Raw genomic sequence first — 14,095 nt, 5'->3', positions numbered from 1 at the left:
GTCCAATTCATTTCATTGGTGATTTCAACGATATTGTTATCATCAGTGTTTTCTGGCAGGCAAGGTAATCACAGGAGAGGCTGTTCAGTGCTTCATACTTTCCTGTCATTGTTCCCATGATCCTTGACAACATTTTGTACTGATAGGACCTTTCTAATGTTTTAAAATTCATTTTGAGTGTGAAAATGAACTGAGGAAAGCGGACTGTCTGAACCGATCACTGGTAATGCCTATCGTATCAATCGGGGCTTTGTGATGCAGAAATAGCCCTGAAGTCATACAGCATGGAAGCAGGCCCTTTGGCCATCCACCTGTAAGACCATCCTTGTATTTCATGCTCGATAGTTATTTTACCTTTCTTCAATGCTCTTATTTCTAGTGAAATTAATGCACGCTTGGATGCTGTTGCTGAAATCCTAACATCGCAATCCATTGTCCTGGCGAAGACCCAAAGCCTGCTGTCTAAACTCCCTGATCTGGAGAGAGGAATCTGTAGTATTTATCACAAAAAGGTACATGTGCATGCAGAGAGTAAGCCAGATCTCAGTTTGTCCTTGAGGAGTTTATCTCTAGTATATTATTAGGAAAGAACAGAAAATAATCTGTGTACAAGTATCTATGAGTGAATGTAAAAACAAAAAGATTTGTAATTTCTTTGGGGCCTTTGGGATGTCAGTAAACGATTTTGTTTATATGCTGTAATTTTTGTAGTATAATAAAGCCATATGCCGACAGCAATGTTATTAGGATCAGATACCATTTTTAATTGGGAAGTAAATGTTCGTCAAGGATAACGAGAGCACACTTAGAAGCACATTTTGACGGTGGGAAATTGGTGTTTTTACTGGAAATTACGTTAGGTTGAAGAGCTGATTTTGATTATTGATTAAACGAGATATGAAATTGTTTAGGAATCACATTTAATGTGACTGCTACTGACTTCACTCCTTGCTGCATAGCCATGAATGAATGTTCTCTCAGAAGCACATAAGATATGAATTACAATTGGATTAGATAGGACTTGTATAAGATGATTTTGTAATTTTTAGCGCGATCATTAATCCACTAAATTATACTTTCATGGAGCAAAATCTTTTGTTCTTTATTCACATGAAATGGGTGCGTCTAAAATCAGGAATAGATGAAACTAGGAACCGTTTTTGTTCAGACAAAATTCATCAAAGTTAATAAAAGATGAAATGGTCCATGCATTGTGTAAAAGTAAAATTATGCAAACATTTTTTTCCACCTTGATCAGTTTATAATCCAGTATGTAAACCAATGTAAAATAAACTGGCGAGGTGAATTAAGGTAAGGCTTTTTATTTCCTGAAACATAAGTGGAGCAGTATAAGATTAGGTGTCAGCGTGACAATAGACAATAGGTGCAGGAGGAGGCCATTCGGCCCTTCGAGCCAGCACCGCCATTCAATGTGATCATGGCTGATCATTCTCAATCAGTACCCTGTTCCTGCCTTCTCCCCATATCCCATGACTCCGCTATCCTTAAGAGCTCTATCCATCTCTCTCTTGATTTTACATTATAAAAATTAATAGAATTTTTACTGCCGCAATAATGTTTTGCCTGATGGTTTGAAAGTTGTGGAACCAAAGCTGCCTTGAAAATGCATGGGAATATCTGATTATTATTGCAATGTTGAAAAACCTCCATGTGGTCCAGAAACCGCTTGTTAAATGTAGTTGCTCTTTGTTTCTTTGGGTGTAAATTTGCAATATTTCCACAGTTATTCTTTAGGTATCCATATAACATTGATTCCATGTGATGCCCTTTCATCGAAAGATTGAAAATCAGAGTCATACAGCGTGGAAATGGGCCCTTTGGCCCAATTTACCCACACTGGCCAACATGTCCCGGCAACACTTGTCCCACCTGCTTATGTTTGGCCCATATCCCTCTAAACCTGTCCCATTCATGTACCTGTCTACTTTAACTTAAACGTTGCGATAGTCCCAGCCTCAATTACCTGGGTGCAGGGGCCATCGAGTGCCCTTGCCTTTCATTTTCCCCAATGCTTTAACTTCATGAGCTGCAGATAATACTATTTTTCATGAAGACAGTACAGTGTTGATATATTCACAAAATGCTGGAGTAACTCAGCAGGTCAGGCAGCATCTTGGGAGAGCAGGAATGGGTGACGTTTCGGGTCGAGACCCTTCTTCAGTCTGAAACGTCACCCATTCCTGCTCTCCCAAGATGCTGCCTGACCTGCTGAGTTACTCCAGCATTTTGTGAATAAATCGATTTGTACCAGCATCTGCAGTTATTTTCTTATACAGTGTTGATATAGATGTTCATCAAATATTGTGAATACAATTTGTGAATTGTTGGTATTTTCCTATTACCTTTTGGGTGTTGAGAAACATTCAACAGCAACCAAAGGTTGTCTGTTTTCTTGCCATTTATCTAGAGGAGGCATTAAAGGGGCCGCTGTGTAAATTGATCAGCAAGTGGAAAATGGGCTAGGCATTCCACTTTTAAGCTCTTTTGCAAAAGTTTTTCATCCAAGGATATTAGCTGAGGAAAAATATAGAAACAAGTAACTGCAGATGCTGGTTTACAAAAGAAGACACGTGGTGCTGGAGCAACTCTGTGGGCCAGGAGAACATCAGTCTGAAGAAGGGTCCCGATCCGAAAAGTCTCCAGAGATGCTGCCTGACCCGTTGGGTTACTCGAGAGCTCTGCGCAGTCCATCATGTGCACTGACCTTCCCACCATTGAAGGGATCTACAGGAGGAGTCAGTCGCTGTCTCAAAAAGGCAGCCAGCATCATCAGAGACCCGAACCATCCTGGCCGCACTCTCGTTTCTCTGCCATTGGGAAGAAGATATCGGAGCCTGAAAACGGTAACATCAGGGTGCAGGAACAGCCTCCTCCCTACAACCGTATCATCAGTCTGAAGAAGGGTCTCGACCCGAAACGTCACCCATTCCTTCTCTCCCGAGATGCTTCCTGACCCGCTGAGTTAGTGTGTCTACCACCTTACAACTATCCAGCTATTAACCACTGCAACCTCCAAATAAGCTCCAAACTATACAGACTTGGCCGCTTTTTTTTGTGTTTGCACTGTTATTGATGCTTATTATGGTGTTTACTGAGTACTGTGTTTACATTTCTGTTGTGCTGCTGCAAGTAAGAATCTCATTGTTCCGTTTCGGGACACATGACAATAAAACACTTGACTCTTCACTTTGTCCTTCCTCGGCTGAGGAGAGATTGGGAGCAACTGTTCTGCCCCGCCACTGATTATATACCAAGCCAAGAGTTTCTGTGTTGGTACCTGTAAAGAATGGACAATGTTAGGGTTTGGGCAACATCCATTGAGTTGTGCATCAAATTGCCAGCAGAAGAAACCAATAAAGAAGATGAAAAAGTGAAAGGGAGCAATCCCTTTAAATTATTCAGGTAATGCCTGAAGTTTGCTGAGGGAATTGTGCAAATCTCCACCTCTATCTAGGTTCAGCTAGTATCTGACCGCCCTTCAAATCGATAGGTTTTGTTTCAAGTTTAATTTAAGCATAAGAACCAGTCAGAATAGAGGAAGCCATGCATCCATTGATATTTCTCTTTTGTTCCATAATTCATGATGGATCTTCTACTTCAACTCTACTTGGAATTCTTATTCCAATGTACATTGATTCCTTTTGTGTAGTCTTAAATACGGTGAGTGACTGAGGATTCTTGGTCCTCGGTTATAGAGAATTTCAAATTAAAATCGGCTCGGCAAACTGAGACACACTTTTAGTTTAGTCTATTGATACAGCACGGAAACAGGCCCTTCGGCCCACCGAGTCCACACCGACCAGCGATCCCCATACACTAACACTATCCTACACACATTAGGGATAGTTTATACTTATACTAGGCCAATTAACCTACAGAACCATATGTCTTTGGAGTGTGGGAGAGGACTGAAGATCTCGGAGAAAACACGGGGAGAACGTACAAACTCCATACGGACAGCACCCGTAGTCTGAATCGAACCCAGGTCTCTGGCACTGTAAGGCAGCAACTCTATCTCTGCGCCACCGTGCCGCCCTTGCACCTTGTTTCTATGTGGCTTACCATTCAGATGGAAGCTGTGACCGACCTTGACGTTAGTCAAAAGGCAATGGCTTGTCTACGAATCTCTAAATACTTTTGTGTCTGATTGAGGTTCTCTCTTACCTCACATAGACATCAGCGAATGTCGGCCCATTTGTCCACTTATGACAGCTTTCCCAATCCAGGAACCAGTCCTGGGACAATTTATTTATTGTTTTCCTTCCTCAAGAAAGGGGACTAATGGATACTAAAATAACTTGAGTGCGTAAGATTATGCTTAATAAATTTGCTATGAAGCTCTGTGCTATCAATTTTTGTTGAGCGAGTTAAACCTTTCAATAGAAAGTAAAATCTCAATTGGGACATTTACACACAAGTCAATCGGGCTATGAAAACACTTCGTACAATTCTTGAATATTCAAATTCAAACCTGTAGAATCGAATTTTATTCAAAATTTATATTTTTGATTATGTATTAGAATCACGTTGAAATAGCTACCAATGGATATTAAGTGTCATTTATTGCCTACGACGAGAATGCTAGTCCCCTCTTTGCCCTTTCAGGTGATTGGTGAGATGGTAGAATTTGTCACAGTCCGGAGGACAGAAGGTTTTTATTTCTGGTGGTTCAGACTTTCTACTTTTTTAATCATTGGCTGTAAATCTACTTGTAATTTTTTTTTAAATTACATTTTTTATATCTGGGGTACTTTTCCTTTTGATGAAAGACAATACTGTGACATGCCATCCAGGTAGGTACACGGTATCAGACCCAGCAAACAAAACATAAAAAGCCACAGATGCCACCAATCTGAAATACAAAGGTAAAACGCAGGAGATGGTGGGCAGATTGAGTATCAGTTGTTACAAGGGGAGTATTTCCTGTTTCTGGTTAACATTTGGTTAACATTTGGTAATCTGGTTAACATTTTCCAGATTAACCTGAAATGTTTTCTATCCACACATGCTGCCTGATTTGCTGAGGCTCTCCAACAAATTGTTTTAACTGCAACTATCTCACTTTTGTCCAAGTCCCTAACTAATGCTTGTTGATATTTCAGTGCTCCACGTGGGAGTTCTACCAGCTGGTCCGTACTTTGTCCAACCTGGAGGTGGGTTTCCAGGCTTTGCGTCCGGCTGCTGCGTCTGAGTTAAGTTCGTCTCTTCTGCGCAACGTTGTGTCTGAGCTGCCACAGCTGCTGAACCCTGTGCATCGCTACTTGAAGATTCTGGATGAAAAAGCAGCCAAGTACGTTTAGCCAGGAAAAAAAACAGTCACATTTTTAGATTTTAGTACTTGCCATTTTGATGCCGAATTCGCCAGGTGAATGAGTGGGCAACGACATGAACAGCATTGATTAGTACGCGTGACAGGGGTTAAGGGGGAGAAAGCAGGTGAATGGGGTTGAGAGGGAAAGATAGATCAGCCATGATTGCAACATAAGGTCATAAGTGACAGGAGCAGAATTAGGTCATTCGGCCCATCAAGTTTACTCCGCCATTCAATCATGGCTGATCTATCTCTCCCTCCTAACCCTATTCTCCTGCCTTCTCCCCATAACCCCTGACACCCATCCTAACAAGAATCTATCTATTTCTGCCATCTATTATATCAATTGGCATGGCCACCACAACCGTATGAACATGGTAGATGGAGTACAATGTGGAAAAATATAATGTCCATCAAGAGAAGAATTAACCTTGTAAATGTTGTGTGATTGGGAAGTGTTGATATTCAAAGGAATCTCGGGATAGAAGGATAAGTGGACAGGGTGTTTTAGGTGGAAGATCAGCCCTGATCTTGTTGAATGCTGGATCTGGTTCACTGGGTCAAATGACTACTTTTGGCCCAACTTCATGTGTTTGGTCTAATTTGGAGATACAATGTGGAAGCAGGCCCTTTAAACCAATGAGTCCGTGGCGACTGACGATCTATGTTATCCCTGTTATGCATCCTACACACTCGGGGCAATTTACGAAGTTAACCTACAAACCTACGATACGATATAATACGATAAAACTTTATTCATCCCCTAAGGGAAGTTGGTCTGCCAACAGTCATAACACAAAACAAGGTACATGAAAACTTGAAATTAAAATTAAATTAAAAGTGAAAACAAAATAAATAGACTGTTGGCTGGCTGCCGTATGCACAGCACCTTCACCGGAACAAATGAACAAACAAACAAACGAACATAGACTTATCCCTTGGGCAGAGGATTCTAAACTAGAGTGCTCCCCCCTCCCCCTCCCCCACACCGGTTCCCCCTTTGTTCTCCCACCATCCCTCGGGGCGGTTGCCCCACGCCGAGTCCACATTGTTCTTCACAATTGTGTCCCCCCTCCCCCACACGCCGTGAAACCTATTTGGACATATTTGGAATGTGGGAGGAAACAGGAGCACCCGGAGAAAACCAACGCTGTCACAGAGAGAGCGTACAAACACCGTACAGACGGTACCCGTAGTCAAGATCGAACCAGGGCCTCTGGCGCTGTCAGGCGGCAATTCGACCACTGTGCTGCCATCTTCTTTTTGTTCTGTTCTGTGTTTTTTTTTCCGCCTTGGATTGTGGAGGCATATTGCTTAACGCAAAAGTGCTTTAAGCACAAGTGCTAGAATCTGGCAGTGCTGGATCTGATTGGAAATGTTCATCCAAGGAAAAAGCACAGACAATGGAAAGGTGGTCATTTGCAGAAACTGATGGGTGCAAGCATCCAATGAAAAGGACCAGTTGATGCTTGTTTCCTGGCCTGTACCAGTCCGGGTTCACCAAATTAATTAAGATCCTCATTTTAAACTCTCGTCACATCTTCACCTTGGTTTCACAATCATCTCCGGTTATACATTCCCTTCCACAGTTCCTTGCTCTCCCCCTAAGAGAGTTCAACCCCCTCATCCCCAGTTTCTCTAGCCTCCGTGCCATCCAAACCATCAGTGGTTTTGGAGGGCTGTTGCAAAAGTTTGGCACCTTTAGTTTACCCTGCTCTCTGAAACGCTGCAAGTTTCTAACGAAAAGAAAATACAAAAGGAATTACTGCAGATGATCTACATGGAATAAAACCAGAAAATGTTGAAGACACTTGCCAGGTCATGTATCTTCTGTGGAGAGAAGAACAAATTCAACGTCCAATCAACATCTTTTAGCCAGAATACACTTTACATGTATAAATTCAAGCGTTCATTTAATGCCAGCAAAAAAATGGAAAGGAATTTTTTTCCACTTAACAGTTATATTTCTTTTAGATAAGCAATTATTATTGTGTCTGCCCTTTTTGGATGCAGGGTGGAAATTTGCTATTTTGTTTTTCCTTTCCCTCCCCAATCCATCCACACAATCTCTTGATGGGTTTTCCAAAATATCTCTGGCATTCTTTTTCAAAATAACAGCCAAAGGTGTTTATCTCACTGCGGCATTTGGCCTTCAACGACTTTGAGCTAACAGAGGACGTTCAGTGTAATGCTTATCATTTTAAAAGTGGATAATAAAAGTGAAGCAATGGAAATTTGAAATGCCACTTTTAGCAGTGAGGATATGCAGTATTGTTAATTTATTAAAACATGCAGCGAGTGTTCTTTCTGTTTTTTTAGTAGCGACTGCTTCGAAAACAAGAGAATGCGGCACAGTGGTGTAACTGGTAGAACTGCTGCCTCAGTGCCCAAGATCTGAGTTGGATTCTCACCTTGGTGTGGAGTTTGCACATTCTCTCCGACTGTATTTTCTCATTGTTCTCCTGTCTTATCTATCCCAAAGATGTGGAGGTTTTTAGGCTAATTGGCCTCTGTAACTTGTTCCTAATTTAATTTAGTTTATGGTCATGTGTACCGAGATACAGTGAAAAGCCTTTGTTGCGTGCTGCCAGTCAGCGGAAAGACTATACACATTTATAATCGAGCTATTCATAGTGTACTGATACGTGATGGAGGGGGGTAATGTTTAGCGCAAGGTGAAGTTTGATTAAAGTTAGTCCAAGGGTCTCGGCTGGTGTCATTGCCGAGGCAACGTGAGGTATCAATGGGAGGGAGGTTGGTATGTGTGATGGTCTGGGCTGCGTCCACAATTCATAGCAATTTCTTGCGGTCTTGTTTGGGGCTGTTCCCAAATTTGTATTTGTTCCCCAATTTGCATGGAGTGGACGCGAAAGTGCGATAACTAGTGTGAACGGGCGATCGATGGTCGGCGGGGACTTGGTGGGCTGCAGGGCCCATTTCCATGCTGTTATCTGTCGAGTAACACTAGAATCTGAAACCTTTGCAGGTCTGGTGATAAGACACAGCTCTTCAGAGACCTCACTGACTTCCCTCTGATTCAGCAACGAAAACAGGAGATCCAGGATGTGTTTTCCCAGCTGCATCAGCATCGCAGGGACATTCGTCTCATTCTGAACAAACCATCTTTCGATTACATTACAGTTTCGGGACAAGAGGTAAATCAATGTTGATGAAGGAAAAAGGTTATTCACAAAAAGCTGGAGTAACTCAGCAGGTCAGGCAGCATCTCGGGAGAGAAGGAATGGGTGATGTTTCGGGTCGAGACCCTTCTTCAGACTGATGTCAGGGGGGCGGGACAAAGGAAGGATATAGGTGGAGACAGGAAGATAGAGGGAGATCTGGGAAGGAGGAGGGGAAGGGAGGGACAGAGGAACTATCTAAAGTTGGAGAAGTCGATGTTCATGCCACTGGGCTGCAAACTGCCCAGGCGAAATATGAGGTGCTGTTCCTCCAATTTCCGGTGGGTCTCACTATGGCATTGGAGGAGGCCCATGACAGAAAGGTCAGACTGGGAATGGGAGGGGGAGTTGAAGTGCTCGGCCACCGGGAGATCAGTTTAGTTGTCAGAGAGAGGGCCTGCTGGTGCCTGGAAAAAGGTTATCCTGATTCTTGCAAAGGACTTCACCGAGGTTCACATTTATCTCCTCTGTTAAGGCATTATATGTTCAAATTTTGCTAAACTGAAAAATTAATGTACAACTGTCTACTTAAGAGCAATTTATGACACATAATTACTTTACTATCATGTGATAAGTCACAGTGATATTCTTTGTTTTGCATACCCAAGGTATGCAAAGAGCGCTACATAAAGGGCAAGCATTCCGTTACAAATAACAAACAAATATCCACCTTTATAGTTAAGTTGGGGAATTGGTGGTCTGTTTTCTTTCTGCATCACTTACGAAAAAGAAATTCAAAATGTTCTAAAAAAAACCCACAAAGAAATTAAGTTTTCTATCATCCTTAATTGTGAATTAGATTTGTCATAGGAGAGCTAAGGGCATGCAGATGCTGGAAACTGTAGCAAAAATAGGAGAACAAATGAAAGATAGATACAAAATGCTGGAGTAACTCAGTGGGTCAGGCAGCATCGCGGGAGAGAAGGAATGGGTGACGTTTTGGTTCGAGACCCTGCTTCAAACTGAAACGTCACCCATTCCTTCTCTCCCGAGATGCTGCCTGGCCCGCTGAGTTACTCCAGCACCTTGTGTCCACCTTCGATTCAAACCAGCATCTGCAGTTTTTTTCCCTGAACAAATGGAAGAACTCAGTGTCAGTATTTGTGGAGGGAAATGGACAGTTGACGGCTCAGATCAAGACCCTTCATCTCGATGAAGGATCTTAGCGAATGTCTATTTTCCGTCACAGATTAGGGGCGCAGCGGTAGAGTTGCTGCCTTACAGCGCCAGAGACCTGAGATCGATCCTGACTATGGGTGCTGTCTTCACGGAGTTTGTACGTTCTCCCTGTGACCGCGTGGGTTATCTCCGGGTGCTCCGGTTTCCTCCCACACTCAAGACTTACAGGTTTGTAGGTTAATTAGCTTTGGTAACATTTGTAAATCATCCCTAGTGTGTAGGATGGTGCTAGAGTATAGGGATTGCTGATTGGCGTGGACTCGATGGGCCAAAGGGCCTGTTTCCCCGCTGTATCTCTAAAGTACAACGAGATCTGGGTGTCCTAGTGCATCAGTCACTGAAAGGAAGCATGCAGGTACAGCAGGCAATGAAGAAAGCCAATGGAATGTTGGCCTTCATAACAAGAGTTGAGTAAAGGAGCAAAGAGGTCCTTCTGCAGTTGTACAGGGCCCTAGTGAGACCGCACCTGGAGTACTGTGTGCAGTTTTGGTCTCCAAATTTGAGGAAGGATATTCTTGCTATTGAGGGCGTGCAGCGTAGGCTTACTAGGTTAATTCCCGGAATGGCGGGACTATCATATGTTGGAAGACTGGAGCGACCAGGCTTGTATTCACTGGAATTTAGAAGGATGAGAGGAGATCTTATCGAAACGTATAAGATTATTAAGGGGTTGGACACGTTAGAGGCAGGAAACATGTTCCCAATGTTGGGGGAGTCCAGAACAAGGGGCCACAGTTTAAGAATAAGGGGTAGGCCATTTAGAACTGAGATGAAGAAAAACTTTTTCAGTCAGAGAGTTGTGAATCTGTGGAATTCTCTGCCTCAGAAGGCAGTGGAGGCCAATTCTCTGAATGCATTCAAGAGAGAGCTGGATAGAGTTCTTAAGGATAGCGGAGTCAGGGGGTATGGGGAGAAGGCAGGAACGGGGTACTGATTGAGAATGATCAGCCATGATCACATTGAATGGCGGTGCTGGCTCGAAGGGCCGAATGGCCTCCTCCTGCACCAATTGTCTATTGTAATCTCAACTAAGATGCTGGCTGGCTTGCTGGCTTCCTCCAGTTGTTCTAAGGTCATAAGGAATAGGAGCAGAATTAGGCCATTCGGCCCATCGTCTACTCCACCATTCAATCATGGCTGATCTATCTCTCCCTCCGAACCCCATTCTCCTGCCTTCTCCCCACAACCTCTGACACCCGTACGAATCAAGATTCTATCTATCTCTGCCTTAAAAATATCCACTGACTTGGCCTCCGCAGCCTTCTTTGGCACTGATTCACCACTCTTTGACTAAAGACTCTGACTGTTCTCCTTAATGTTTGCTTTGTTCTTTACTTCTCTGAGACACTTGGCAACTTACATGGATTATACATCCCAGCATTCAAGGTCAGCGAGACTTCTAGATTATGATACAAAATGCTTTGTTTTATTTCAGTAACTTCATAACATGACAGTAATAGGTTCAGATAAATGTCAGGATGTTCTGCCATGAGGGATTCTTGTTTCCTTGTGCTCCTCATTGGGATAATCAGTGACCATCTTTTGTTGGGAGGAGGTTGTGATGATTAGGCAAGTCGCGATGGGAAAGGAGTTATCTTGGAATTTATAACTGGAAATGTCTGATCCTATACTTTGCAGATAACACTGAAAAGTACCATATTTGTTCTGAACAGTGTGAGAGATGAAATGTTTGTCAGTTCTCGTTGACTTTAGAAGACTAAACAAGAATTATTATGTGATGTATTTGTTCCCACTCTGTTTCTTTAAGCAATGTTGAGAGGTCTGTTTGTTAATTTAAAAAAACAAACGACTCATTCAGCGTGGGAACAGGCCCTTTGGCCCAACTTGCCCATACCGACTAACATGCCCCATCTGCACTCATCCCACCTGCCTGCGCTTGGCCCATATCCTTCTGAACCTATTCTATCCATGTACCTGTCCAAATGTTTTTTAAACATTGCGATGATATCTGCAATTAAGTTAACCATCCAAGTTCTGAAATGATGACATTGTGGTGTGGTATCACAAAATGCATAAGTTCTATTACGTTAGCAAATGTAATCACAATAGACAATAGACAATAGGTGCAGGAGTAGGCCATTCGGCCCTTCGAGCCAGCACCGCCATTCAATGTGATCATGGCTGATCATTCTCAATCAGTACCCCGTTCCTGCCTTCTCCCCATACCCCCTGACTCCGCTATCCTTAAGAGCTCTATCTAGCTCTCTTGAATGCATTCAGAGAAATGGCCTCCACTGCCTTCTGTGGCAGAGAATTCCACAGATTATCATCATATCATATCATATACATACAGCCGGAAACAGGCCTTTTCAGCCCTCCAAGTCCGTGCCGCCCAGTAATCCCCGTACATTAACACTATCCTACACCCACTAGGGACAATTTTTACATTTACCCAGCCAATTAACCTACATACCTGTACGTCTTTGGAGTGTGGGAGGAAACCGAAGATCTCGGAGTAAACCCACGCAGGTCACGGGGAGAACGTACAAACTCCTTACAGTGTAACTCCTCACAACTCTCTGACTGTAAAAGTTTTTCCTCATCTCCGTTATAAATGGCCTACCCCTTATTCTTAAACTGTGACCCCTGGTTCTGGACTCCCCCAACATTGGGAACATGTTTCCTGCCTCTAATGTGTCCAACCCCTTAATAATCTTGTACGTTTCGATAAGATCCCCTCTCATCCTTCTAAATTCCAGTGTATACAAGCCCAGTCGCTCCAGTCTTTCAACATATGGCAGTCCCGCCATTCCGGGAATTAACCTAGTTGGGCTTGTTTAGAATACAAATGATTTTGATAAGAGAGGAGTATTGGAGGTGAAGTTTGAGTTGGCTGAGAAGCTTGTTCTCATCAATGATGTTTGACTTTCCTGTTTCTGATTCTGGTTCATCCAAGAGTTGCATCTTGCTTTTTGCATTGATATGACCTAATTGTTCGTTTTGCATTGAGTGCGTAAATGTCAGTTACTTTCAAAACACTTTCATAACGTTTAGGGGGATATAGGACTAACGCGGGTAGGTGGGACCCATGTTGCTCAAGATTTCAAGATCAATTTATTGTCACATGTACCAAATAAGGTACAGGGAAATTTGAGTTACCAGACAGCCAAACTAAGTGAAAAGCACCAAGACACACAGCCACATAAAATAAAATTTAACATAAACATCCACCACAGCAGATTCCTCGTTTTTCACTGTGATGGAAGGTAATAAAGTTCAATCATCTTCCTCTTTGTTCACCCGCAGTCGGGGCTGTTGAACCCTCCGCAGTCGCCGCTGCCGACTGTCCAACCCCTCGCGCCGGGATGATCGAAACTCCGGCGTCGGGACGGTTAAAAAAATCTCTCTGCGGCATGGAGCTCCCGAGTCGGCCTCTTCCTACCAGAGACGGTGGGCTTCACGATGTTAAAGTCCACAGGCCCCGCGGTTGGAGCTCTCCTTCGATCCTCGGCAAAGGATCGCAGCTCCACGTTGTTAAAGTCCGTGCCGCACCCATAGCTTGAAGCACCGGGCCGGTCTCCAGGAAAGGCCGCCAACTCCTCGATGTTAGGCCGCAGAGGGGATGGAGATACGATACAGAGAAAAGGTTTCCCCCAATTACCCCCCACATAAAACAACCCAAGAAACACTAAACCATACTTTTAACACAAAATAATAAAAACAGTAGAAAGGACAGAGACTGTTGGCGAAGCAGCCGCTGTGGTGGCGCCACCCAATGGAGGCTCATTCTCCCGTCGCTCTGTCCACTGCCATCGCTGGCCTCTCGGGGAATTTCAACCGAGCTCTCTGAATTTTGCCCAGATTATTAGGGGGTGGGGTAGGGAGGGGTGTACCATCGGTTTTCCGGAAAATCTGTGCTCGACCTGTAATTCTACAAATTAAACCGAATTTACAGTTTAAGTTCAAGATTGTTTTGAGTTGAAGCATTGTTACAGGTTGATTCAACAGATGAGTAATTCCAGAAACAGTATCTATTCTGAGAAAATTGTAAGCTTGGTAGATCCAGTCTTGTGCCCCCATCTTCTACTCCTTGTTAGTTTAGTTTGGAGATACAGCGCGGAAACAGGTCCTTCATCCCACCGGGTCCGCGCCGACCAGCGATCCCCGCACATTAACCCTATCCTACACCCACAAGGGACAATTTTTACATTTACCAAGCCAATTAACCTACAAACTGATACATTTTTGTAGTGTGGGAGGAGACCGAAGATCTTGGAGAAAACCCACGCAGGTCATGGGGAGAACGTACAAACTCTGTACAAACAGCACCCGTAGTCGGGAATGAACCCAGGTCTCTGGCGCTGCATTTCCTGTAAGGCAGCAACTCTACCGCTGCGCCACCATGACCGCCCAGCGGTAGAGTTATGAAGACACAGTTTCTTAG

At 43.5% G+C, this 14,095-nt stretch overlaps 1 protein-coding gene across 1 annotated transcript in view; it reads left to right on the top strand.

Moving 5' to 3' along the window:
- msh3 (mutS homolog 3 (E. coli)) overlaps nt 1–14,095 on the top strand; it is a 254,529-nt gene that overhangs the window by 63,534 nt on the left and 176,900 nt on the right. The window contains exons 13-15 of the mRNA XM_078396561.1: nt 380–512; nt 5,124–5,311; nt 8,319–8,487. Coding sequence (XP_078252687.1) covers nt 380–512; nt 5,124–5,311; nt 8,319–8,487 — 490 coding nt within the window. The remainder of the gene's footprint in view (nt 1–379; nt 513–5,123; nt 5,312–8,318; nt 8,488–14,095) is intronic.

Source organism: Rhinoraja longicauda, chromosome 3 (genome assembly GCF_053455715.1).
Source record: "Rhinoraja longicauda isolate Sanriku21f chromosome 3, sRhiLon1.1, whole genome shotgun sequence".
Taxonomy (NCBI): Eukaryota; Metazoa; Chordata; class Chondrichthyes; order Rajiformes; family Arhynchobatidae; genus Rhinoraja; species Rhinoraja longicauda.
The sequence above is the reverse complement of the archived record's forward strand: the minus strand, read 5'-3'. Positions and strand labels throughout refer to the sequence as shown.